The sequence below is a fragment of the Kwoniella mangroviensis genome (genome assembly GCF_000507465.2).
Source record: "Kwoniella mangroviensis CBS 8507 chromosome 1 map unlocalized Ctg01, whole genome shotgun sequence".
In the NCBI taxonomy this organism is placed as follows: Eukaryota; Fungi; Basidiomycota; class Tremellomycetes; order Tremellales; family Cryptococcaceae; genus Kwoniella; species Kwoniella mangrovensis.
Window position 1 is genome coordinate 2,601,772 of NW_027062533.1, and position 22,279 is coordinate 2,624,050.

The 22,279-nt window shown below is 43.8% G+C and overlaps 6 protein-coding genes across 6 annotated transcripts; 3 read left to right on the plus strand and 3 right to left on the minus strand.

Annotated features, from left to right (window-relative positions):
* Nucleotides 1-1,270: 1,270 nt before the first annotated feature.
* I203_100955 (uncharacterized protein) lies at nucleotides 1,271-5,616 on the plus strand (the record flags this gene model as incomplete). The annotated part of the gene is made up of 11 exons (XM_065516772.1): nucleotides 1,271-1,825; nucleotides 1,900-2,018; nucleotides 2,100-2,894; nucleotides 2,960-3,084; nucleotides 3,173-3,408; nucleotides 3,481-4,526; nucleotides 4,622-4,783; nucleotides 4,860-4,977; nucleotides 5,047-5,155; nucleotides 5,260-5,516; nucleotides 5,584-5,616. 11 exons carry the CDS (start codon nucleotides 1,271-1,273, stop codon nucleotides 5,614-5,616), a joined length of 3,555 nt encoding a protein of 1,184 aa, XP_065373590.1.
* Nucleotides 5,617-6,586: 970 nt separating this feature from the next.
* I203_100956 (uncharacterized protein) lies at nucleotides 6,587-9,601 on the plus strand (the record flags this gene model as incomplete). The annotated part of the gene is made up of 11 exons (XM_065516773.1): nucleotides 6,587-6,699; nucleotides 6,831-6,973; nucleotides 7,141-7,351; nucleotides 7,447-7,579; nucleotides 7,691-7,780; nucleotides 7,884-7,932; nucleotides 8,007-8,422; nucleotides 8,548-8,707; nucleotides 8,786-8,820; nucleotides 8,925-9,002; nucleotides 9,107-9,601. The coding sequence occupies 11 exons, from the start codon at nucleotides 6,587-6,589 to the stop codon at nucleotides 9,599-9,601; spliced, it is 1,923 nt and encodes a 640-aa protein (XP_065373591.1).
* A 577-nt stretch (nucleotides 9,602-10,178) lies between these two features.
* On the minus strand, nucleotides 10,179-12,485 carry I203_100957 (uncharacterized protein; the record flags this gene model as incomplete). The annotated part of the gene is made up of 10 exons (XM_019145920.1): nucleotides 10,179-10,358; nucleotides 10,437-10,667; nucleotides 10,750-10,917; nucleotides 11,031-11,177; nucleotides 11,236-11,325; nucleotides 11,399-11,500; nucleotides 11,569-11,730; nucleotides 11,795-11,844; nucleotides 11,898-12,019; nucleotides 12,082-12,485. 10 exons carry the CDS (start codon nucleotides 12,483-12,485, stop codon nucleotides 10,179-10,181), a joined length of 1,656 nt encoding a protein of 551 aa, XP_019004479.1.
* Nucleotides 12,486-12,976: 491 nt separating this feature from the next.
* I203_100958 (uncharacterized protein) lies at nucleotides 12,977-14,774 on the plus strand (the record flags this gene model as incomplete). The annotated part of the gene is made up of 11 exons (XM_019145921.1): nucleotides 12,977-13,010; nucleotides 13,081-13,108; nucleotides 13,171-13,257; nucleotides 13,321-13,382; nucleotides 13,475-13,671; nucleotides 13,739-13,804; nucleotides 13,874-13,978; nucleotides 14,034-14,173; nucleotides 14,250-14,363; nucleotides 14,453-14,567; nucleotides 14,652-14,774. 11 exons carry the CDS (start codon nucleotides 12,977-12,979, stop codon nucleotides 14,772-14,774), a joined length of 1,071 nt encoding a protein of 356 aa, XP_019004480.1.
* Nucleotides 14,775-15,206: 432 nt separating this feature from the next.
* Nucleotides 15,207-15,775, minus strand: I203_100959 (uncharacterized protein; the record flags this gene model as incomplete). Its single annotated transcript, XM_019145922.1, has 3 exons — nucleotides 15,207-15,315; nucleotides 15,412-15,529; nucleotides 15,613-15,775. The coding sequence occupies 3 exons, from the start codon at nucleotides 15,773-15,775 to the stop codon at nucleotides 15,207-15,209; spliced, it is 390 nt and encodes a 129-aa protein (XP_019004481.1).
* A 1,545-nt stretch (nucleotides 15,776-17,320) lies between these two features.
* I203_100960 (uncharacterized protein) lies at nucleotides 17,321-21,793 on the minus strand (the record flags this gene model as incomplete). The annotated part of the gene is made up of 10 exons (XM_019145923.1): nucleotides 17,321-17,426; nucleotides 17,519-18,215; nucleotides 18,294-18,497; nucleotides 18,577-18,601; nucleotides 18,693-18,848; nucleotides 18,937-19,164; nucleotides 19,267-19,442; nucleotides 19,513-19,555; nucleotides 19,656-20,485; nucleotides 20,629-21,793. The coding sequence occupies 10 exons, from the start codon at nucleotides 21,791-21,793 to the stop codon at nucleotides 17,321-17,323; spliced, it is 3,630 nt and encodes a 1,209-aa protein (XP_019004482.1).
* Nucleotides 21,794-22,279: the final 486 nt, after the last annotated feature.

The following is a 22,279-nucleotide window of genomic DNA, read 5'->3' on the forward strand; positions in this document are numbered from 1 at the left end:
GCATGGATGAATCTGTGGGGTAAATAAGGGAAATGCGAGTGAGGTGATCTCTCGTCTCAGGGTAATGATCATACACACAACAACCAGTAACTAAAACGTCCTTCTCCATCTCGCACTTCCCAGTGAGTGGTCTCATGACTCTTCACCATACTGGGTATCTATCTATCCCCTTGGTGACAACTCATCCATCATTCATCCGTCATTGAGCTAGCAGCTGTTGCGACTGGATCGACTACTGTCCTCCACTCTCCTGTCGGAATACCCTCGCCAAATCATTTACTTAAAGATCTATACATAGTCTGCAACACCCGGATCGTCATCCTATCGTTATCTTGAGTATCACTCCTCTGGTGCATGGGTGACTTACTCTCAACTCAGCGTGCGCAACTTTGCCATACCCATTCGTTATTCTTCCCTCACCATCCCTTCGGAGATAGCTTTGTTAGCATATCATCAGCCTTAGTGGGAAAGAAGTACGACTGTACGACTACGGTATTCACCTTGCACTTAAAGTGTACAACATTCAACTAGTCCGAACCGTCAATGACCTCTGCCAACTCCCCTCTTCGCGTTCTCAACTACCGGTAGCTAAATACAACTGAATTGGAAGACCAGTGAAAAGGTCAATTGATTATTGAACAAGATTAGGAGTAGGAGTACCAAGTCTATCCGTCATACCGCATCATATCATACCAACCCATTCATTCATTCAATCAATCAATCAATCAACACTGTAAAGCTTCTATAATATCCGGTAACGAGTCTCTATACGAGTACAGATATAAATGTCCAACACCTACTCACTGTCTCTACAGATTCCTACTTGAGTAGTCCCAAACGCCTTTAGTTATAGCTTGTCTGGAATCAATATTCATCACACATCGCATCGTGATTGCAGTATCACGTACCGATTATCACGCAATCCTCCCTTACCAACTCTCGTCATCGCCTCGAACCAACTACCTCATTTCTCAAATAAAACGTCGTACTATCCTAAACATAATAACCACTACGGGTAGTTTTTCATCCAGACACTATCATAACCGGTGTTAGAAGTGATACATCATTCACTCTTCAGCTTGAAAACTTGATACGTGATACTTAGGAGGTGGAAAGGGATAACATAGATGTATGCAAGATAGACTGGTGAGTCGTCGATCAATCGAGGTTGACTGTCCGTATCCGCTAACAACAAATGTTCACTGTTTATCTCTTAGAAGGATATCTTATCGCATCGACTTTGGATTGAACCATTTAACGATCACACACGATGTCGCTCGTCCTCCCATTACCGCAACACCATCCTCAGCCGGTCCCCCATTACTCGATGGTACGATCTCGTTCCTCCACTCCTCGACCCACCACTCCACTCTCTGCACCTCCTACACCGGTGACCCCCACACACTTACTTCCTGCAGCGATGGAAAGAGCACGCAGCTCGGAAGCAGTGCTGGGTATCAATCCCCGTCGGCCCCCGCCTCTCATTGACACGAATGAGAGAGAAGGTAGGAAAAGGGAAGTGAAAGATACGATGTTAAAAGGAGAATGGGAAATTTCTTCGTCTTCATCTTCACCTACCACTAGCGATGGAGGGGATGGCAAGATGGACATTGATATCGATTCGCAAGATCAAGATGAAACTGAGAGTGACCCCCATACCGTGATGCTGGGTGAGACTATACATTTCCCGGAACAGGAAGTGGCAGTCCATCTTCCGACTCCACCGGAGGAAGGACGACCGTTTGTCTGGGGAATGCCGAAATGGGGTTACGAGGAGGATCGGACGCCTGTCAGAGATGGCGTGAGACTGATCAGTGCGGATGAGGTGAGTTGACCTAATCTGATGAACATCGTGTCGAGCGGGTTTTGCTGAACTATTCTTTTGTTCTGTGGTTGCAGTTGTCCCAACTTGTCGAAAGGCATTCGATGATAGATACACCCAGTTCAGTCATGTTTCCATGGCTGCATGGTATAAGTGATGATGGTCAGAAGGGGAGGGACATGGCCACCTTCTTTGGGTCAGTATAATAACTGTATCAGTAATCATCAGTTTCCCTTGGCTCCTCAGCTAAGAATGTTCAATCCTTTCTCATCTATAGCCATAGTCCGCCGTTCGAACCACCTCCGTACCGAGGATTGTCCCTCTTATTCTGTCCTCCACACCCACTCGATGAACCTGCTCATCCTCACTCACAGAGACCCAAACCCCAAAGGACCGATACAGATCGTACGACGCAACAACCCAGCTACACTGTGCCAGCTCCGAGAGAACGATCCGGTACCATGTCAACTTCTTCTGAATCATACCATTCTACCGGAACAACGGAGGGTACATCCCCCAGCATTGGCGAATTATCACCGCAATTCGATAAACCCATCATCGAGGAGGAAGCAATCTACCACGACCACGATGATGAAGAACATGGAAACGAGATGGATGTGGACGTGGATGTTGCGATGCATCCTTGCGACTCTAAACGGATTTCACCTGTGGCTCATGCAAAAGGTATAGATGAGCCACATCATCCTTTACCTTGTTTGGGTACGGACAAAATTGGTAATGCCCATTTGGAAGAAACAACTTCCGAACATGACATATCATCCTCTGAAGAAGATGGATTTACAGATGAAGATGAAGAAGATCAAGGACCGACTTGTATATTGTTCAATGCCCTACACGTAACGGACTGTTTTGATCTACCCAAACATTCCCAATCTCATCCCTCTAAACCGAGGGAACAACAGAAAAAAGCAAAATTCAGAAATGCAAGATTACCGAATCAGATTAACCTGAGAAACTTGAATATTCAACAAATTAAATATTCGACTGTGTCGGATATTGTATTGTATTCCAAGGATGGAGTTGGACAGGGGATATTGGAAGTTGCCGAGCAGTAAGTCGGATCGAAATGCTCGTTGAAATGGAGAGAAGGACTGAGCTTCGAATTTGTATTTTCAGAATCGCGAAGGCTCAACAGGATCTGTGGGAGATCCGGATGCAAGAATTTTACCAACATGTCAAAGGTAGAAATGAAGGTGAAGGATCGACTGAACCTGTCAAATACGGTGTTTGGGTTGTCGTAGGTGAGTGTCCTTGATCCCCTGGCTCATTCAACAAATAAGCATCTGTGGTCACGAGTCGGTTTATATTGACCTCGATTCTTTCCTGCAGAACCGTTCTCCAAGATTGAAAAGCTACACCCTCATTTGGTCAATATCGATTCAAAGGGAAATGCATGTGCTGAAGCTTTCCAAACTGACCTATTCGAACGAGAAGCCAAGGAGTCTAGAGCGATGACTAAAGGCTCGGAAGTGGTCGAAGGCTTCTGGGTAGGAAACGATTGTGATGTACCCGGGGGAGCGGATGATGGGGCAGGTGCGAGTGTACCCTTTGATCTCTGTGTGAGGGTGAGTAGGACACAAGATCGTTTTGATGACCGTCTAAACACGCATAGCGTTGACATGGGTCTCCATGACTAGGCCTCGGAATGCGCAGAGATGCCATCGACCGCTCATCTAGCCACAGCGTACCAACATTTAGTGGACATCGACAGACGCCGATTACCTCAGGAAGTCAATCATAATCCTGCTCCTTCTTGGATAGCTTCGCCAGCTACCATCGCCCTACGAAATTTACTATCACCCGGGCCGTCGATGCCCAGTACACCTATCTCGGAGAACGAATCAACTTCGTCTGCTGCTGATGATGGGCCGCAACCTCCTCCACAAAGTACAACAATGGACCATGAATACGTATCATTGGAATGTTCCGGTTCATGTCGGACAATCACTGGTCAAACTCGGAATCTCAACTATATGACAGATCGAGTGGTTGAATTAGTTTATTTCCTTCGGAAGTTGATTGAAGGGAAAACTACACCGCCTGATAGTTCAGGGAAGAAGAGAAAAGTATTGGTACATTGCCAAGATGGATATACCGAATCTTCAATTTTGGTATTAAGTTATATTATGTCTTCACTCTCGTGTTCGTTACCAGAAGCGTTCCTACATCTTCAAACTACCGCCAAGAGATCCTTCTTCCTCTATCCCTCGGATCGACCTTTACTGAAGAAGATTGATCAAAGGTTGACAAACGATAGAAGATCGAAAGCTCTCAAGATCGTATCGAACACCACGGCACAAGAGGGGAAAACAGGTAGCCCAATAAGAAGTCCTCCTCCCTCGACGGGTGCGACAGGTTCGCCAAGATGGAAATCTTGGTCGATTGGCTTACCTTTCGGGACTGGTTCGAGCTCTACTTCAAGCTCTGCACCACCCGCACCGACTTCCGCTTCCTCTACTTCCGTGAAGGAAAAAGTCAAATCATCCAGCATAGATCCACTCACACCCATCTACAGCTCCACCCCTACGATCTCAACGACGGTGGAAGTTGCCAGAGACCTTCTGGACGTATCTCAAATTCATAATGAAGCTGAGAAACGGGAAAGGCATAAAGTGTGGTTTGAAGATAGACGGTTTGATGGGTTCCCTAGTAGGATCTTACCGTTTTTATACCTAGGTAACCTGTAAGTTTTGATTGTTTGAAACATGACCATGAAATGCCTCAATTGACCATGTTATCTCCTCATTTGCTGTTTGCTGACTGTCTTGTGACCTTCAGTGAACATGCAGGAAACGCTGCGATGCTCCATGCACTGGGTGTTACTCATGTGGTATCGGTCGGAGAGAGCTTGATTAACCCTAATGAAATGATGGATCCTCATCATGGAATCGGAGAGGGTAATACGTTAGCACAAGCTGCTAGAGAGGGCAAGATCAGTGTGTAAGTGCGATTTGACTCCCACGGTATGATTTGTGTGTCACCGGGTAAAAATACTGATACCTTGATATTTATGTAGACTTGACCTGACTGACGTGCGGGATGACGGTAATGATCCATTGCGACCTGTGATCGCTCGTGCCTGCGCGTGGATCGAGGCTGCTCGACGAGAAGGTGGTGTGATACTGGTCCATTGTGTGAGTGGAATGTAGCCCACTAGTCATGAAATTAGTGGAATGCTGATATTCTGGTTGGGAATGGTATAGCGGGTTGGAGTCAGTAGGAGCGCAAGTATCGTTATTGCTTATATGATGCAATTTGAGAGAATGGGTTTGATGGATGCTTATATGATGTGCAGAGCGAGGAGATTGAATGGTTAGTCTGGGTTTGGGGTTTCTTCTCTTACAAATGCTCTCCGGCTAGTTGCTGTCACTGGTCATTGTTGCTGATAATGATTCGTGGTTTGATCGGAATTTTAGTTTTGATCCAACCAAACCTTCGATTCTTCCATGAACTGTTCGGATGGGAAGTGGAACTCGCTCGACAGGAAGATGAATTGCTCCAAAAGAAAATCCAAGAAGTCAAATCGATGGGTGTTAGAGATGAGGAAGCAATAAAGTTGATCATCGAGAATGGAGATTCGTTCTTATACCATCCCGAGACAGACGCCGAAGGCGAAAGAAGAAGGGGAAGGAGGAGGGTCATGTATTCTTGGCCTAGTTTCTGTAGGGATCTGGTGAGTTCTCATCGTTATTATCCAGACCATATGATAAAGGCTAACGACTCTCTTGTGGGGAATACAGTATTGCCTGAATAGACGATTCTTGTGCAATTAAGCTGAAGCGCAAAGAGGATATCGTCTTGGCGTGTCAGTCAATGTGTATTCTCCAAATGAGGTTTCTCATCCTCAAGCAATTGTGTTGTCAAAATGTGTATAGCCATCAATTCCTCTTTTTGCGGAAGGGAAGGATAGGGAAGGTCATATGGCAGAAAACAATCCCATCGCAAAAAGGGAATATCAACATTTCTGCCTGATGGAAAAACAGGTTGTCTCATACATCCTTCGTTTACCTTGTAGACGTACCGGGATCTTTCGTGTAAATTAGTTGTATCAATCATTTTCCTCAGTATTCCAGTTGTCGATCTTTTTTTTATGTTTTCCCCCTGGTTCATGGTTCTGGTCCTGGTTGTGTTGATCATGATTCTCTCTCTGTATCTTTGTATCTTATACTGCTATGCATGAGTTTCGAAGGACATGTACGGTGAGAAGTGGGTCCGACTGCAGTCACATGATCCCGTACATGAGTCACCCTTGATTACGTACAGCGACGGTGAAGGGATTGGTTGTTTTGATGCGGTTGGTACAGTTCGAGTACTCGGTGATCATCGAATCCAGTTTGAACATCCTCCCTATTACTCTTAGTGATATAGAACTCGACATAACACACTCAAATATCATCGGAACGAATCTGTCAGAAAGTACATTAGAAATAGATTGGTGACTATACATACCTCTTACACACAGTCGATCACTCGCCTCGGGTTTTGATCACAGTATTTCGGGAATGTCTCACTTGGTCTGAGCTGTCAGTCATTCGATTCGATTGATTCCCATTCATCAAACATATCACAACCAAAGCATTGCATACCGATTACAACAATCTCAGCTCTTCGATTGCTACCGGTCATAGCTGTCCATATTTACAACACACATTACTATAACCAACCTTGGATTTACACTCGGAAACACATCTAGATACCTCATCTCTGCGTTGGTGGTCAATCGCGCAGTAATATCTTTAGAAGATGTGGGGAACTCGAACTCGGAGTAGGACAAGGAACGATGCTCGATCTGCATCTGCGGAGCATGTGAAGGGGGGAAAGGTGACTTGGAAGAGATGTCGTGATCTGATATGGAGGTGAGTCCCTCGTCGTGCTCAGAGGATACGGTGGAGCAGTACAGCGATGCCCCATATACAAATCAGCAGTGATGGCAGGCGATACTACAAAACAGGTGTATGTACTGATCGTATTCTATGACTACTCGCAGACACCTTCATTTCGTCGGACCAGGCTTAGTGTCGAGCGTAGCATATATAGATCCAGGTAATTGGGCGACGGATCTGGAAGCTGGTGCGACGTATGGGTATAAATTGTTATTTATAGTGTTGTTAGCTGGACTGGCAGCTGTAGGTGAGTAAGCTAGCCTATCTTCGGTCATTTTCATTCTCTGAACCATCTATCATCCTATACATCACTCTTCTTGGCATTTTATCACCTACGCTTCGACTACAATTTTTCGATCTTTGTACCTCCAAAATGTTGTCCGTCTACTCAGCTGACTTTCCTTTCCTTTCCAGTACTCCAACTCCTCTCTGTCCGACTAGGAGCTATCACCTCTACTTCCCTCCCACAACAGACTCGTCTACTATTCATTCGCCTTCAAGCGAAATACCCCAAATATCGAATTCCCCTAAAAGTCTGTCTGTACACTTTGTACGCTCTCGCTGAAATCGCAATTATCGGGACGGATTTGGCGGAACTGTTGGGTAGTGCGATTGCTTTGCATTTGTAAGTGAGAGTGAAGACGTCTCAAATTTGATGGATAGGACATCGGCGTGGAAAGTCGTTAGAGCTGACATCCTGGATAATTCTTCTTACTTCAGATTGTTCCCGAAATTACCTCTGTTCGCTGGAGTGCTCATCACAGCAGTAGATGTGATGATCGTCTTGGTCTTCTTCCGATCTAATCAAGGTAGACAGGGGATGCTATTCTTTGAGATCGTCATTGTTTCTTTGGTAAGTGTTGATCACACTCGCGAAATGTCTCATCGAGGGAATAGCAAATTCAAATCAACATGCTAATATTGATGCTGATGACTGTTGTATTATGTTAATTCGTATCAAAAGGTCCTAGCGGTGTTTGTCAGTTTCATGATATTGCTGAAATTGACAAATCCAGTTTGGAAAGATGTTTTCTTGGGTTTGGTCCCTTCAAAGGTATGTAGTAGTTTGTTTACATCATATCTCAGTCGAAGGACGGAAGGATATCTGATGATTGATGACTGACGACTGATACTGACTTTTGGTTGTGCTTGTTTAGACTTTGGTCAAACCTGGTGCTCTGTATATCGGTGTCGGTATCATCGGAGGTTAGTACAAACTGAGATACCAGTTTCAAGATCGGATGAGAGCTAATACAATTGTCATGCTACTCGTACTATAGCTACTGTCATGCCTCACGCACTATTCCTTGGCTCTTCCCTTGCCTCGGTCGACCGTTTGAATATGTTACCTATCGAACCGTCCCCTACGAAAAAACCATTATCTATTCGAATGCCCTCGTTGAACCCGTTCAGAATGAGGCCCAACTTCAAGAGACGTGATTCCGATTTACCCACCACTCAGTCCCAATTAGAAGTGACCTCATCGTCTCCAGTAGGATCATCTTCGAGACAGCTTCAGGAGACACCTACGCCCTCGATCGTTGGCGGAGAAGGTAAGGACCTACCTACACCTATCGAATATGATATTAAAGATCAAGATGATATCGATTATTTGAGGAGAATGAAGGAGTATGAAGTTAGTGTGAGGAAATTTGATAGGATCAAATGGGTCGATGTGCACTTGTTACATTCTACGGTAAGTAGTCTCCTAGACTATCCCATCTCCTTGATTTCATGCTGGATTTGTCAAATTGAGATTCCTATCATCCTAAATATTGGCGCATATGAACCAAAGGCTGACTGTTTCATGCATGGATCAAGATCGACACGGCACTCTCACTCCTTGGTTTCGCCCTGACCATCAACTCGTCCATCCTTACACTTGCAGGTGCAGCGTTCTACTACGGTAATAACGATGCTAGTGCGGATGATGCGGACTTGTTCGGGGCGTTTGCTTTGATCAAAAGCTATATTGGCCATGGTGAGTTGACCGGACACATTGACTGGCTAGAAGGGCTTAGTAGATTGAGCTGATCGCTTTTGATAATGTTCTTGATAGCTGCTGCTATTATTTTCGCTTTGGCATTACTTTGTGTGAGTGAATAATGATGATATGCTTGATATCGCATTTTACTCTTGTTGGAGATCTGCTCAAATGTTACAAAGCTGATGAATCAGCGTCTTGTCATATTTCGTAGGCTGGTCAAAGTGCATCGATCACTGCTACTTTGGCTGGTCAAGTAGTTTCAGAGGGATTTATCAACTGGAAGACATCGGTAAGTCTGAGTTCGATTTGACGTCTTTTTTTGAGATATCAATTTCTCTCTTTCAGATGGCTCTTAAATCGTTACTGATCGATTGGTTCTTTGCTTTACAACAGCCCTTGATCCGAAGATTGGTTACTCGACTTATCGGTGTAATCCCAGCCGCCATCGTAGCATCAGCCGTTGGACCTTCAGGCTTGAATACGATGTTGGTCGCTTCTCAAGTATTACTTTCCATCGTCTTACCTACCGTCATCTTTCCACTGGTTTACCTGTGTTCAAGAGAAGAGATCATGACTGTACAAGGACCGGAGCTGGATGATGCTATCGATCCAAATCAGGGAATAAGGTTGAATGATCTAAACCACGATCAAGATACAAATACGAATCACCAAGAACATGGAAGCAACGAACTTTCATCTACAAGGACACAGACGCAGATACAGATACAGATACAGATACAGGATAACATAGAAGAAGCGACATCAGCTAGACGATCTAAATCCTATGTATCGCCCAAATGGGTTACGACACTTGGATACGGATTGTTCGGAGTGGTAGTTTTGGCGAACGCTTATGTGATTGTTCAGTTATGTTTAGGTAATGGATAATGGTAAAGTATTCAGTGGTAGTCGTAGTGGGAAATTTAGATAGTTTTGGTTCTTATGCTTTTATCGGTAATATGGGAACATTTCGTACGATATGATATTCCTTCTTCTTTGGTCTGTCTAGTTCCATGAAACTGGTCGGTTCTTGTTGATCATACCAATATTTATATGTACATGTAATTGCATCAGATTGATCATGCTCTCTTGATAGTAGTACAGTACATCTTGTATAGTTTGTGCAGATTATTCGCAATCAGCAGTTAGCACTGAAAGTCGAGAACATCATACCAGTCACTTGGGTAATCTCGATCTTATCCCTCCCTACCTTCGACGGCGCTCCGTATAGAGAGAACGCGCAGAGTTCAATGATCCCATTTCTTGCTTGATCGCATGAGGTAATTTCAATATACATAGTTATCAAAGTATATACAACTTTATCGTTTAGTCTTTATATGTTGTCTACCATACGTAAAACGATAATCGAAGACTACCACTTCCCACATATCCATTCTACTAATCTGCTAAAGGAGTGAAACGTTCTTTCTCTCTCAATTCAAGTAAGATTGACTTCTCTTGGGGTTTAAAATCCCATATCACCATAATTCCCACCTACACCTCTCACGCCCATCCCCATCCCACTACCTACACCGGCTAGCTCCTCAGCAGCCATCAACGTATCGAAATCGTCTGTTCTACCTCCACCACCACCAAGTCCACCGGATTTACCTTTCCCCGAACCCGTTTCGAGCAAATTCGCTTGCTACGAAAACAAAAAATTTTGTCAGTATGGGTGTATTAAAATTATTATTGAAGAAGCGATTTCTGGAATTCATCTCACCTTCTTAAGATATTCTTTACTGATTCCCAGATTCCTACTCATCTCCACTAATTCGAATTCCAACTGACTAGCCAAGTAGTTCACCTTGGCTAATTTGCTATCGCTATCGTTGATGTTGGTACCACTCGACGTGGGGTTGTTAGTTGTATTGGATTCATCGATGAATGTGACAATCGAATTGGCAGGCGTAGATCCAGGTGTCACAGTAGCATTGATTTGACCAGAAGTGATCTGCGGAATGAACAGTCGTAGTTCAGCACATGAAACACTAGAGAAAGACGAATCGTTCATTACTACTAGATAAATGACTCACCATCTCACCCAAGATCGTTGTAATAGTCTCGACAGTCTCCTTACTACTTTGACCAATCTTAATTACAAGATCGTTGATTGTCAGTCTGGAGTAAATCTCTTTGAGCTGTAAGATACGTCGTTTGGTTATACTCTTGAGAACCTGATCGATCAAGCCTTTATTGCAGTCCTGTATCAGAAAGGTCTGTCAGCATCCGCATCAATTTAGCATTTTCCGCAGTGGTGTTGGGATGGCAACCCTGCTTGGTTTTAGGTAAGACATGCGAAAAGGCTCGCACTTACATTCGCAAATTCAGCTTTACCAGCTATACCTCTCACCTCATCCCACCTTGAAGCTTCGTATTCCCTCGCCAAATCATTATACGCCCCCGCGTGCTTCTCGATCGCTCGAGTGACTGTACTCGCCGTGTATCGAGGGAAAGAGATGCGCTAAAATAATGACCATCAATACTGTGTACTTAACAATGTAGGGGGAATAGACACCTACTTTACCAGTACCAAGCAGTTCGCAAAGGATAGCTCTCTTTGCAGACGCCAATTGGATAGCAGAAGTGGTTGTAGTAGGTAATGAGACGGCCTAATCGAAGTCAAACTATGTGATCAGTCTCTAGATTCTATGAATCTTGGAGCGGACAACGATGATGACGTACGATTACAAAATACTGTTTAGCTTTGTTGTAGTCCTTCAGAGCTGCTGATATCAAACCTGCGTGATGATAGTACGTCAATACGTCGAGATAGGTCGCTCCTGCCTATATTGACGCTCCATCATGTCAGCCGTAAATCCAGTCGACTCAAAATTTGAGAGAAGTCAGCTCACCGATCTAACATGTAAGAAGACCTGATCTAAGACTAATAAACCAGCTTGGAATTGCCTAGCTATCAAGCAAGCTTCTAGGTATGCAGCGTATATCGGAGAGAAATGACCTGAGGCAAAGGACTTTTGAACGAGCGCGGCTATAGCTGGGACAGCTAATGGTACCTATCAAATTGTTCATCCTGGATAAGCTGATGGTCGACATCATAATCCTGCAATGCAAGCTTACTTTCTTGAGATGTCGTGATAGTCTGAGTATGCCCCAGGATAGTTGAGCGACTAAGGTAATATGTCAGCTTGAGCTTTGGTGTAGCAAATATTATACGATTTACCTCTTTTTGGTATCAGGTTGAATTGCTGAGCATCACCCAGACTACATAACTTGATGGCGAATTCGAGTAATTGATCATTATACAACGATGCAGATGAATTGAAAACTTCAAGCCTGGCAGAGCTATTCATCACATCATATCAAGAAATCAGCTAGATCAACAAAACCTGTTTATGCCAGCTTACACTATATAGCTCAATCCAGCGGTCATTCTGAATATACTCTCATCGGGAAGGTCATATACCTCTTCACTCTCTCCGCAAGTTAACAAGGATCCACCATGTTCCATTTTTACTTTGTCTTTGAGCTTGACTCCTTTGACGTACTGTGGACCTGCCTTGCCATCTGCCACATCTTGTAAAGCGGGTACGAGAAACTCGTGAACGTATTGTAATGAGTTGGTCTGTAGGATGAGCTGTCTGATCTCTTCTGATGTTGTGGGTAGTGATCGTTCGGTTAGGTTGGTTGATCGGGATGGAGGGGGAGGTAAGGGTCCGTGAGCTTGTTGCTGTTGTGGAGGAGGCGGAGGAGCTGCTGAGGATGTCGAGCTTGAGGAAGCTACTGGCTGAGTGGGCTCTGGAGCTGACATTGTGGGTGTGGTGTGGTATCAAGGTGTTGAGTAGAGAGGTAAGAGGAAGATGAGGTGGATGAGGTGGATGAGTGGGTGATGATGAAGCTGAGTGCAATCGCCAACTCGGAAGTGGAGGTAACTTACGAGTGAGGTAGGTTGACTGGATCATGTCATATCATAAATGGATGACCCACTTATGAGAGTATGTTATACGAGTACGGGTAGTCATGGGTCACGGTGTTCCGGTTTCCTCGGCTCGGCGGGATCTGTGCTTTTGCTACTAGTACTAGTACGACTACCGGCTATTGACCATTGGGATCATGCCGGAATACTCGAGTATAAACTACGAATAATGTCTGATGGTAGCATGCTGCACAAGGTGTATATACATATATATATGTATATCCCCATCATCATCAACCTCAACATCCTCGATCCCCTCTTACCTTTCTCCTCATCTCTACCAGCGCTTCCTACCCATATTCACTCCAACAATCAGTCTACCAACCATGTCTGTCATCTCAACTCCCATCACCGAATTATGTGCGTCGAGCTGTCTATAGAATCAATTCGATTGATTTCAAAACTGATCATACTCCTTTATTCTGCTCAGTCGGTGTCAAACACCCGATCCTCCTAGCGTGAGATGTCAGCTGCTATCCTTGAAGCAGAAATTTCAGCTGAGAATTCATATGTCTTGCAGAGGAATGAACGTAGCCGCTGGTCCTGAATTGGCCGCCGCTGTATCCAATGCTGGAGGATTAGGTGTGATAGGTGGATTGGGATATACGTCAGTGTCATTTCTGTCCATCATCGGTCCAGATCGCTGTATACTGAGCGTTGTATGATTTAGACCGAACCATCTCAGAGGAATAATCAAAGAACTGAAATCATCTCTAGACAAACCTGATTTACGTGAGTGCATTTCATACTCAGTCGCACAGCGCAGATGGCAGTTTGATTCAGATCACAGCTGATCTGATCAAATACTTGTGATATTCATACAGCATTCGGTGTAGATCTCTTGATTCCTTCTACAGCTCCTACAGCTCGAAAGACAAACTACGATTATACCAAAGGTAAACTTGACGAACTGATCGATGTAATCATTGAAGAGAAAGCCAAACTATTCGTTTGTGCTGTTGGGGTACCTCCTAAAGATGTTGTGGAGAGATTACATAAAGCTGGTATATTAGTCATGAACGTATGTCAAGCTCAGCTGTGCCATTGTCGTGTAGGTAAAACATGAAGCTGATTTATAGTGATAATAGATGGTAGGAGCTCCGAAACATGTGCCGAAAGCTTTGGATGTTGGAGTCGATCTCATATGTGCTCAGGTAAACTTCTAACCAGCTCCTCAAACGGATCAAATGCACAGCAGCTCATTTTCAATGATGTGTGATTAGGGTGGTGAAGGAGGTGGACATACCGGTACGACAGCTACTTCGATCTTGATACCTGCATGTGTGGATTTATGTAAAGGTAGAACATCGCCTTTGACCGGTCAACCTGTAAGTCAGCTTACTCAGTTAGGATTTACCAATAGTGAAGCTGATAATCATATAGGTCCACGTGATTGCAGCAGGGGGTATCTACGATGGACGAGGACTGGCCGCATCATTGATGCTAGGTGCTCAGGGTGTATGGGTAGGGACGAGATTCGTTGCGTCTACTGAAGCTGCCGCTCCGAAGAAACATAAAGATTTGTGAGTTCAGCTTTCCAGTGCCCCGTTATGTCGGAGGTCACAGAACCTGACTGAAAGGTATTTCGAATGATTGTAGGATATTGAGTGCCGATCACGGTGATGCTGGAACTACCTTGATCTACACTGGTAGACCACTGAGAGTCAGACAGACGGATTATGTTAAATCGTGGAATGAAAGACAGGATGAAATGTGAGTAATCATCTACTTAGGTCTGTACGAAGTCCGGTGAATCAAAGTGTCAATGAATGCTGATATGCGATATCTGGATATTCATCTAGTATCGCTCTCACTAAGCAGGGCAAGATCCCTCATGATTTGGAGATGGAGAAACATCCCGAAAAGTCAATTCAAGCTCGATCGTGGTTGATGGGCGATGTCAGCGCTTTGATCAAGGTGGGCTAGAATCACAAAATGTTCAGTCTGTTCGCGAACATTAGCAGCACGTGCTGATACATGGCGGCATGTTCCTTGCAATAGGACGTCAAACCTGCCAAGGAGATTATCGACGATATGGTCAACGAGGCTAAACAACATATCGAAAGAGGATATGGATTTGTCAATGGAAATGGAAATGGGAATGCAGTGAGAGCGAGGTTGTAATCGTGTCAGACGAGTACAAAATATCTTGTTGAGTTGCCTGAGTGTTTTGACTAGAGTGACTAGAACGAGTATCGTATAGGAAGTTTACGACGATGGGACTTTGTATATATATGTGTGTATAGTCACGTAGACTTGTTGACCTCATGTATTATGAATCTGATCCTGATTGAAGAAATGCTGCGGCTCATTTGTCTGCTATAGACCGATCCACCCATCTATGCATGATCGAAATGAGATTTACTATATATACATAAAAAAGAAAGATGATGCACTATAGCTACATTATACACAATTTATAGATTACTACAGAGACGCATCAAAAGCGACCATAATACTGTATACAATGGGAGAGATGAGAGATATAACATGTTTGTGATGGGATAGCACGACTGAGGTTTTGATTTCTTTTTTCAGTTTATAACTAATCTAGGACTAATGAATCGCAGATACGTTCACCTGATGAGAGGAAAGATCGGTCTTCTCATTTTGGTTGTTGGAGATCGAATCGGTAGATTCGGAAGATGAAGTTGATGATCTTCGTCTAACAGTGATAACAACATAAATTAGCAGATGTCATCTTTTTCCCGATACAAGGAGAGTAGAGAGGAGGAAAGGAAACTTGAGGGAAAAAACACACTCAATATCTTTCCTTGTATTTTCCCATAATTCCTGAGTCCACTTGAATAAACTTATAGAATATCTCCTTTTAGCCTTGTTCAATGTCTGATCGTTTTTGTTTTTGTTTTGGGTTGGAGCTAAGAATTGATCATACTGCATAAGCATATGTAGTCATTGATAGTGAATTAATAGATGACGAAGTGGTCACAAGTCCACTTACATCCCATTGATAGTCCGTTTCCATTTGGTTGATTATCCATCATCTTAGGTGGGGATGAAGGAATTTCATCAAACAATTGAGTTTGTGGTTCTTGATGAGGTGTATGCGGGAGGTCGTTTTGGTTGGTGTTGGTGTTGGAGTGAGAAGTGAGATGAGTGGTCATTGTGTAGTGTATCTTCTTGATTTGTTTTTCACTTTTGCTTCTCAGTAATACTATATGGATGTTTGATAATTCGTGTTAGGCTTAGTCTTGGATGTTCGTTGTCGATACCGATATCGATGTTGATGGATCTTGGATCTTGGATCTTACTTTCGTGTATATATGAAAAGATCTAAATTGTTATACCAACTCCCGGAAATGTAAGATATCAAGTGTAATAAATATGTTATTGTCACTTCATGACAACGAAACGAACCAAGCCCACCAACGAACGTTACTAGTCTTATATCATATTCACTCTCCCCTCTCCACAATTTTCACGGTCAGTCACCCACCTTACCTACTTCAATCATTCGTCATACCCCCTCCTTGCAACGAAACTCCCCAAAAAGAACCTAACCTACTCGCATAGTTCAAAACCTTCCTTTGATGAATTGTTTTCCCATCTAGACTCAGCTCAGACCGTGAACCGTGAACCGTGAACCCACTGATTATTATCCTTTTTTTTTTCACCACGTAACGTCAGATGATATCATATCTCTCAAAATGGTTATCTCCTTTAAACTCCATTTTCCCATTTCTCATCAAAGGAACATCCAATAAAAAAAGAAAAATAGTCTGGAATCAAAAAGGGATAGGTTACATCATGCTTTCGTCATTATCATTATCCACCCCTGCTAGTCTAGGTACTGAACACTGACAGTAGTAGTAAAATGAACTCTTTTCCGAATCTCAAGCACGGGTGTTGTTGTTGCATTTGATACAAGTCGGAATGTAATCTGATCTGAGCCTGCACCTAGCTGGTTTTACAGTAGCTCCACTCAAAATCAAAGTACAAACGATACACAGATACACAAATACATAAATATACATGCAAATGAACGAATGAGAACAAATCATTTAAATTGACCTGAGTAATGTCTAAATGATTTAAATGGTCACGAGAACGTTTAGGGACATGTTTCGGAGAATCAACGACACAATCCGAGATCTGCTACAGCATCAAGAGACTGTTGTGCGAACTGTGACTGCCCGCTCCACAAATTCCAATCGAGAATCGAGCCAACCGAGAATTAAAGTTTGACAATGACGGGGGGTCAGTGCCACATGTGACGCACCAGATGATGTAATTTTACTGTTTTACTAAAAAGTGATCGACGGAAGCTAAATAATGCTGGGGAACATGGAGAGAGGGTGACTGACTAAAGACGAAGACAATACAGTACGATGACATTATTAACAAGGACACTGGAATCACAGTGCACTAGTGTAAGTTAAGTAAAGCACATCACATCAAGCACTTGACTCGGTTTGAGAAGACATGCTTGATAATGATGATCTTGGATATGTGCCAGGTAGAAGTCATGACATCCATTCAACAGGTGATTATACATTTGACATATATTCCTTACAAGCCCATCTACTAATACCGAATGACAAAGAAACAAATTAATTATAAATCCACGATGTACGAGTGCCGATCATGATCAAAAGAAAAAGAAAAAGCTATCAAATTCTCGTAGATAGATCTATCTATCCATCCACTTTTCACATTCCATGTTCGACATCCATAGGTAAAGGAGCCTGGTCCGTGAATATACTTCCATAATCGAATGAACCTTCTTCCATCAAACTTAAGATCGTAGCTGCGGATCTACAATATCACACATCATATATCAGCTACCGTAACCTGTTTCTTTGCTCTCTCTCTCTCTTATAAAGATCAGATCAGACGGTATAACTCACAATCCACCACCTCCATTGGATCCTTTCAACCCATCCGAAACGCTATCCATCCCTTCTCCGGCCAAGGCCTCTCCACCGAATCCCATACCGTTCAATCCATAATCAAAACTGATATTATGATTGTTATTACCATTACCGCTATTGTCATATGATCCTGAACCTGTTGCAGTTCCGGTATTTTGTGATTGATCATAAGCTGAACTTTGATTTTGATTTTGATTGACGCCGGTGCTGGAATCTCCAGATAACATGAGATTTCCATTCATTGGCGCAGGAGTAAGCGTCTCGAACCTATCGAACGGTGCTGACGGTTCACCCAGACCACCTATGTTCAAATGAGATGAAGAGAAATCATTCCCACTACCATTATTGTTGTTATTGTAAGTTTGGTTTTGAGTCGAAGCAGAACTGGTAGTAGTCGTTCCAGCTTCTATAGCTGACATATCAAAGTATGCAGAAGTATTGAACAACGCATCCAGATCATTCGCGAAATTATTACTGGTATTGTTATCCGGTTGAGAAGATAATCCACCAGGTAAAGAGGTAGAAGAAGCGTTGAAATCCATCATCGCCCCTGGAGAATCACCAAACCCGTTTTGCGATAATGATATTCGTTTAGGGACGGGTCGGAGCCATGCGGGTGAAGGACGAGTGGTAGAATCAGGTACACGGGGTGAGTTGACAGGGATGTTGCAGACTGATTCAGAAGAAGATAGTTGTTGCTCAGTACATAGTCCCACCAAGTCGACTTGGCAAATAAGCGGATTTTACTCACTTCGACAGAACTCATCAATGATATCGGCCGACCTCAAGCCACACAGATATCTACCACTGAATCTTCTCAGCAATCCAACACAAGATCGTAGACCCTCGATCGAAGGGGCAATGATAGGTCTGAAATCCGCATCTCTGCAATTCAAGATGACAGCTACGAGCGTACGACCAGCTTGGGCCAGTTGATGAATCACGTGTACACCGTCTGCGAAAGTGGACAAAGGGTGTCAGTATCGGCACCGCACTTTTTTGCTATTGGCAGGAACCGGAATCTTAGCACTTACAATATGTCATCATACCTCGCTGAGACTATATATACAGTAAATGAGTGTATCAGCAGCCATTAGATGACGAAAGAAAATCAAGCTTTGGTATAGAAAAACCCAATGAATCCACTTACAATATGTACATGATCCGCTATAATTGTCAAAGCGCATTGCATAGCTTTCCTACATAGATCTAAATGTCTTGCTCTTTCTTCCTGTGTTGACGCAGGCATAGCTACAAATCCAGAGAATCGATGTCTGTAGATGATCATTTTCACCAGGTGTTCAAGCTATAAGAGATCGAGAAGTCATCAGCAATGCCTCTTTACGTCTGTGGCAGATCGTATTTGATATTGTTGGACAGGGAAGGCAACTTACACAATGTAACCTCTCCGCCTGAGTGATTCTAATCGGATCCCTACTAGCTGCCGTCTCAGAATCGTAATGCCAGTATTTCGGTAAGATCCTTGTCCATTCTTCCAATAAACCCAATTCGTCTTGCAGACTCTCATTCTGAGGTGATCGTCGAGCAATCGTAGCTGCGGCTTTAGCCAAAAAGGGTGAGGTAGGGAAAGATGATGGTCGAGTAGCCGAATCGATCACTCCCTGTTGATGTCAATTTGTCATTAGCACTGAAGGATCTAATCTCTGTGCAGGTAGTGTTCGCGGGATGAATGCAGTCTCAAATCTAGGATCTCAGCTACTCACCTCTAGAATCACATGTAATCTAATGGCAGCTACAAAAGCGCACATCCTAGATTTCGGATCATTCCCGCTACTTTCATCTTTTACCCCTTCCGCAGTGAGGTTCTCGTCGTCTACTATCATCGGTTCGGTTACATCACAATCTCGAAGATGGATGATGGGTGGTCTGCCAAAGAGAGCTATGAGAGTTGTTCGAAGACACAAGTCAGTCGGACTATCCCAGTACAAAGAAGAGGGGCAACCACTTACCGGCGGACTGTTTATCCCATGAATATATCGACCAGAACGTTCGCTATCATCCATCATCCAACAACATCACAAAATCAGCATGAAAATTGACCTTGACGCACATATTCCATTTTATCAGATGATCTTTTTATTATCGAACTCACCTTCCTAGTCTCCTTCTCAACCGCATCAAAATGGTCATACCCATCTACACTCCTATGTAAACCCCCATCCAAACATAGTGTAATACTTTCCGCCTGTAGAGCAAACGCCTTACTCAGATTCCCTAATCCAAAGGCATATATCGCAGCTAAGAACGCAGCCTGGATCGAATATAGCGTAGGTCGATCTGCCGATGGGAGATCTCTGAGTCGTTTGAAAAGTTCGAAATATTGTTTACCAGCTGTCGATGGGTCATTCGGATTCGCTCGTACTCTAGGATCATCAACATGCCTTGAAGAGAGGGTACAAACAGCAACGATGAAACATGTAAATCCCGGTTCACCCCATTGTTGAGGGTTGGCATAATCGGCAAGGAATGATGGAACATGTAAGAATGGCCATAACAGGTGAGAAGTCGATAAATAACATCTAACCAATGTATCCATAAGATCCGGTGGGATAACTCCAGTTATGACTTTCCATGAGGCTTCGGGATTAAGAGTCTGATGAGGTCTTGGTGTCCTGTCGGGAAAGAATTTTTCCTTCTTCCCTACGCCTGGAGAAGAGGTTCGACCTCTACCTCCTAGACCCATCGAGGATGATCTGCCTTTGGCGGGAACAGATGATGAGCGGACCTGTGAGCCGAGTGCGGTGGATGCTGAACTTATGCGGCGGGGAATGGGAGGTGCATTGGCGGGTGAAGTGGATAGGTTAGAGTTAGCAGGTGACACTTGAACGTCGGGATGGGATCCTTGGCGGTTCACTTCGATGTTATCTTGCTGAGCATTGGCAGCGGTAAGGAGATGAAGGAGGGGAAAACCAGAGGTGGCGCCTGAAAAGTCATACAAGACGAAACAGATCATCAGTGATTCGTCTCACTACACTCACGTATGACCGCATTCGATCTCCGAAGATGAAGGTTTGGACTAAACACAATTGGCGGCGATGGTGATCTTAAAGGATAATCTCACTCACCCTGCCATTTCGCCTGTCCGATCTCATCCTCATAGAAGAAACTCATTCCTTCCATCCTTTTTGCCAACTCGTCCATCCCTACTTCTTCCCTTCTCTTTGACAAGCTCGGTCCAGCTCCAATCCCAGCCAACCAATTACTCAGTGCTCCTGTGTTACTGTTATTGTTGTTGGTAGATGAAGAAGGGGGATTCCAATCAGGTGATAATGTTGATGAATTGAAATTCCACGATAAATCTCCGCCGATAGCAGAACTGTTATTGGTGGTTATATTTGTATCTGTATTCGTATTCGTACCTAAGAAATTGTTTAAATGGGGATTTGAAGCTCCCGTCAAAGCCTCTACAGCAACACTAACACCCACACCTTCACCACCTTCTTTCAATCCTACGCCTGTTCCACTACCCAACCTAGCATCTAACGTGGATAAAAAAGCATTATGGACATTTGGCGGTACATCCCTCAACATACTTTCCAAAGCTGCCAGCCTAGCTTCCAAGTTTGTCTGTCCTCCGGGACCTCCTGAGCCTGAAGTCAAAGATGCCAAGGTGGGCTGTAATGGTGAATGAGGTCTTTTGATCCCTCCTCCTATCGATGAAGATGCAGAAGAATCTTTAGGTTCTTTCGAATTGTTGTTGTTGGAGGATGATTTGGTTTTGACAGTTCTTCGAGAAGGAGTTTCGAATGTACACTGATTATTAGATTGCTGACATGGTGTACATGGATGTTGAGTATCGCATCTGATCTTCCTACGTCTACATCGATCACATGCGTGAGCTAGACGTAACCTTGGCCTTTTGGCGGATTCGGATCCGTCGGTCATCTCTGAATCGATTATGTCGCTGGGTTGAGATGGATGATATGGTTGACTAGCAGTAGTTACGGATGTGGAAGCAGGCCCATCGGTCGATTTGAGAGTTACACTCTTGGATGTAGACAGCGTAGGATTTGACGATGAAGTCGATGAGGTAGATTGGACATTGGCGTTAGATACTTGATTCGTTGAAGATGGTGAAGTCGATAATATGGATGGTTTGACGTCTCCCTGCTGAGTCTGAGCTGAAGTTGGACTTGTGCTGTGATTAGAAGCTTGAGGAGAAGTTTGATTAGGTCCAGATCCTGATGTTGACCCTTGCGGGGAGCTGGATTGCAAGAGTGACGGATCCATCTTGAGAGTCAAGGTAATTAACTGTTTCGCTGATCAATCGGATATATCCACTTGCCCTGTTATCGCATCGGATCGGTTCCGTCGATGTTCGCCTGTCTTATGGAGACTGTTGGGGATGAAGAATATAAGAGGGATGATTGATGTACGATGGTCGTGTGAGGTGGTTACGATGTCAGATGGATCCATCTACCACTCTTTTCGCAAAAGACTCCTTAACTTACCTACTCTTCGGTATCTCGTTGTTGTGTGATTGACTTGCGAAGCTTAAATCGTCCCCTCCTTTTACATGCTTACCGTTAATCAGCGCGGGTACTCCGGGATCTGAGTGGTATTTGGTATATGGTACACGATCCATGATAGCGAAATGCATGGGTAATCTGATATTATACGATATGAACACGACACTGAATGTGATCTATATATATACAACCTAACCGAAAAAATGTACAGCACGAACAACTATGTTAAAAGAACATCACAGACCAG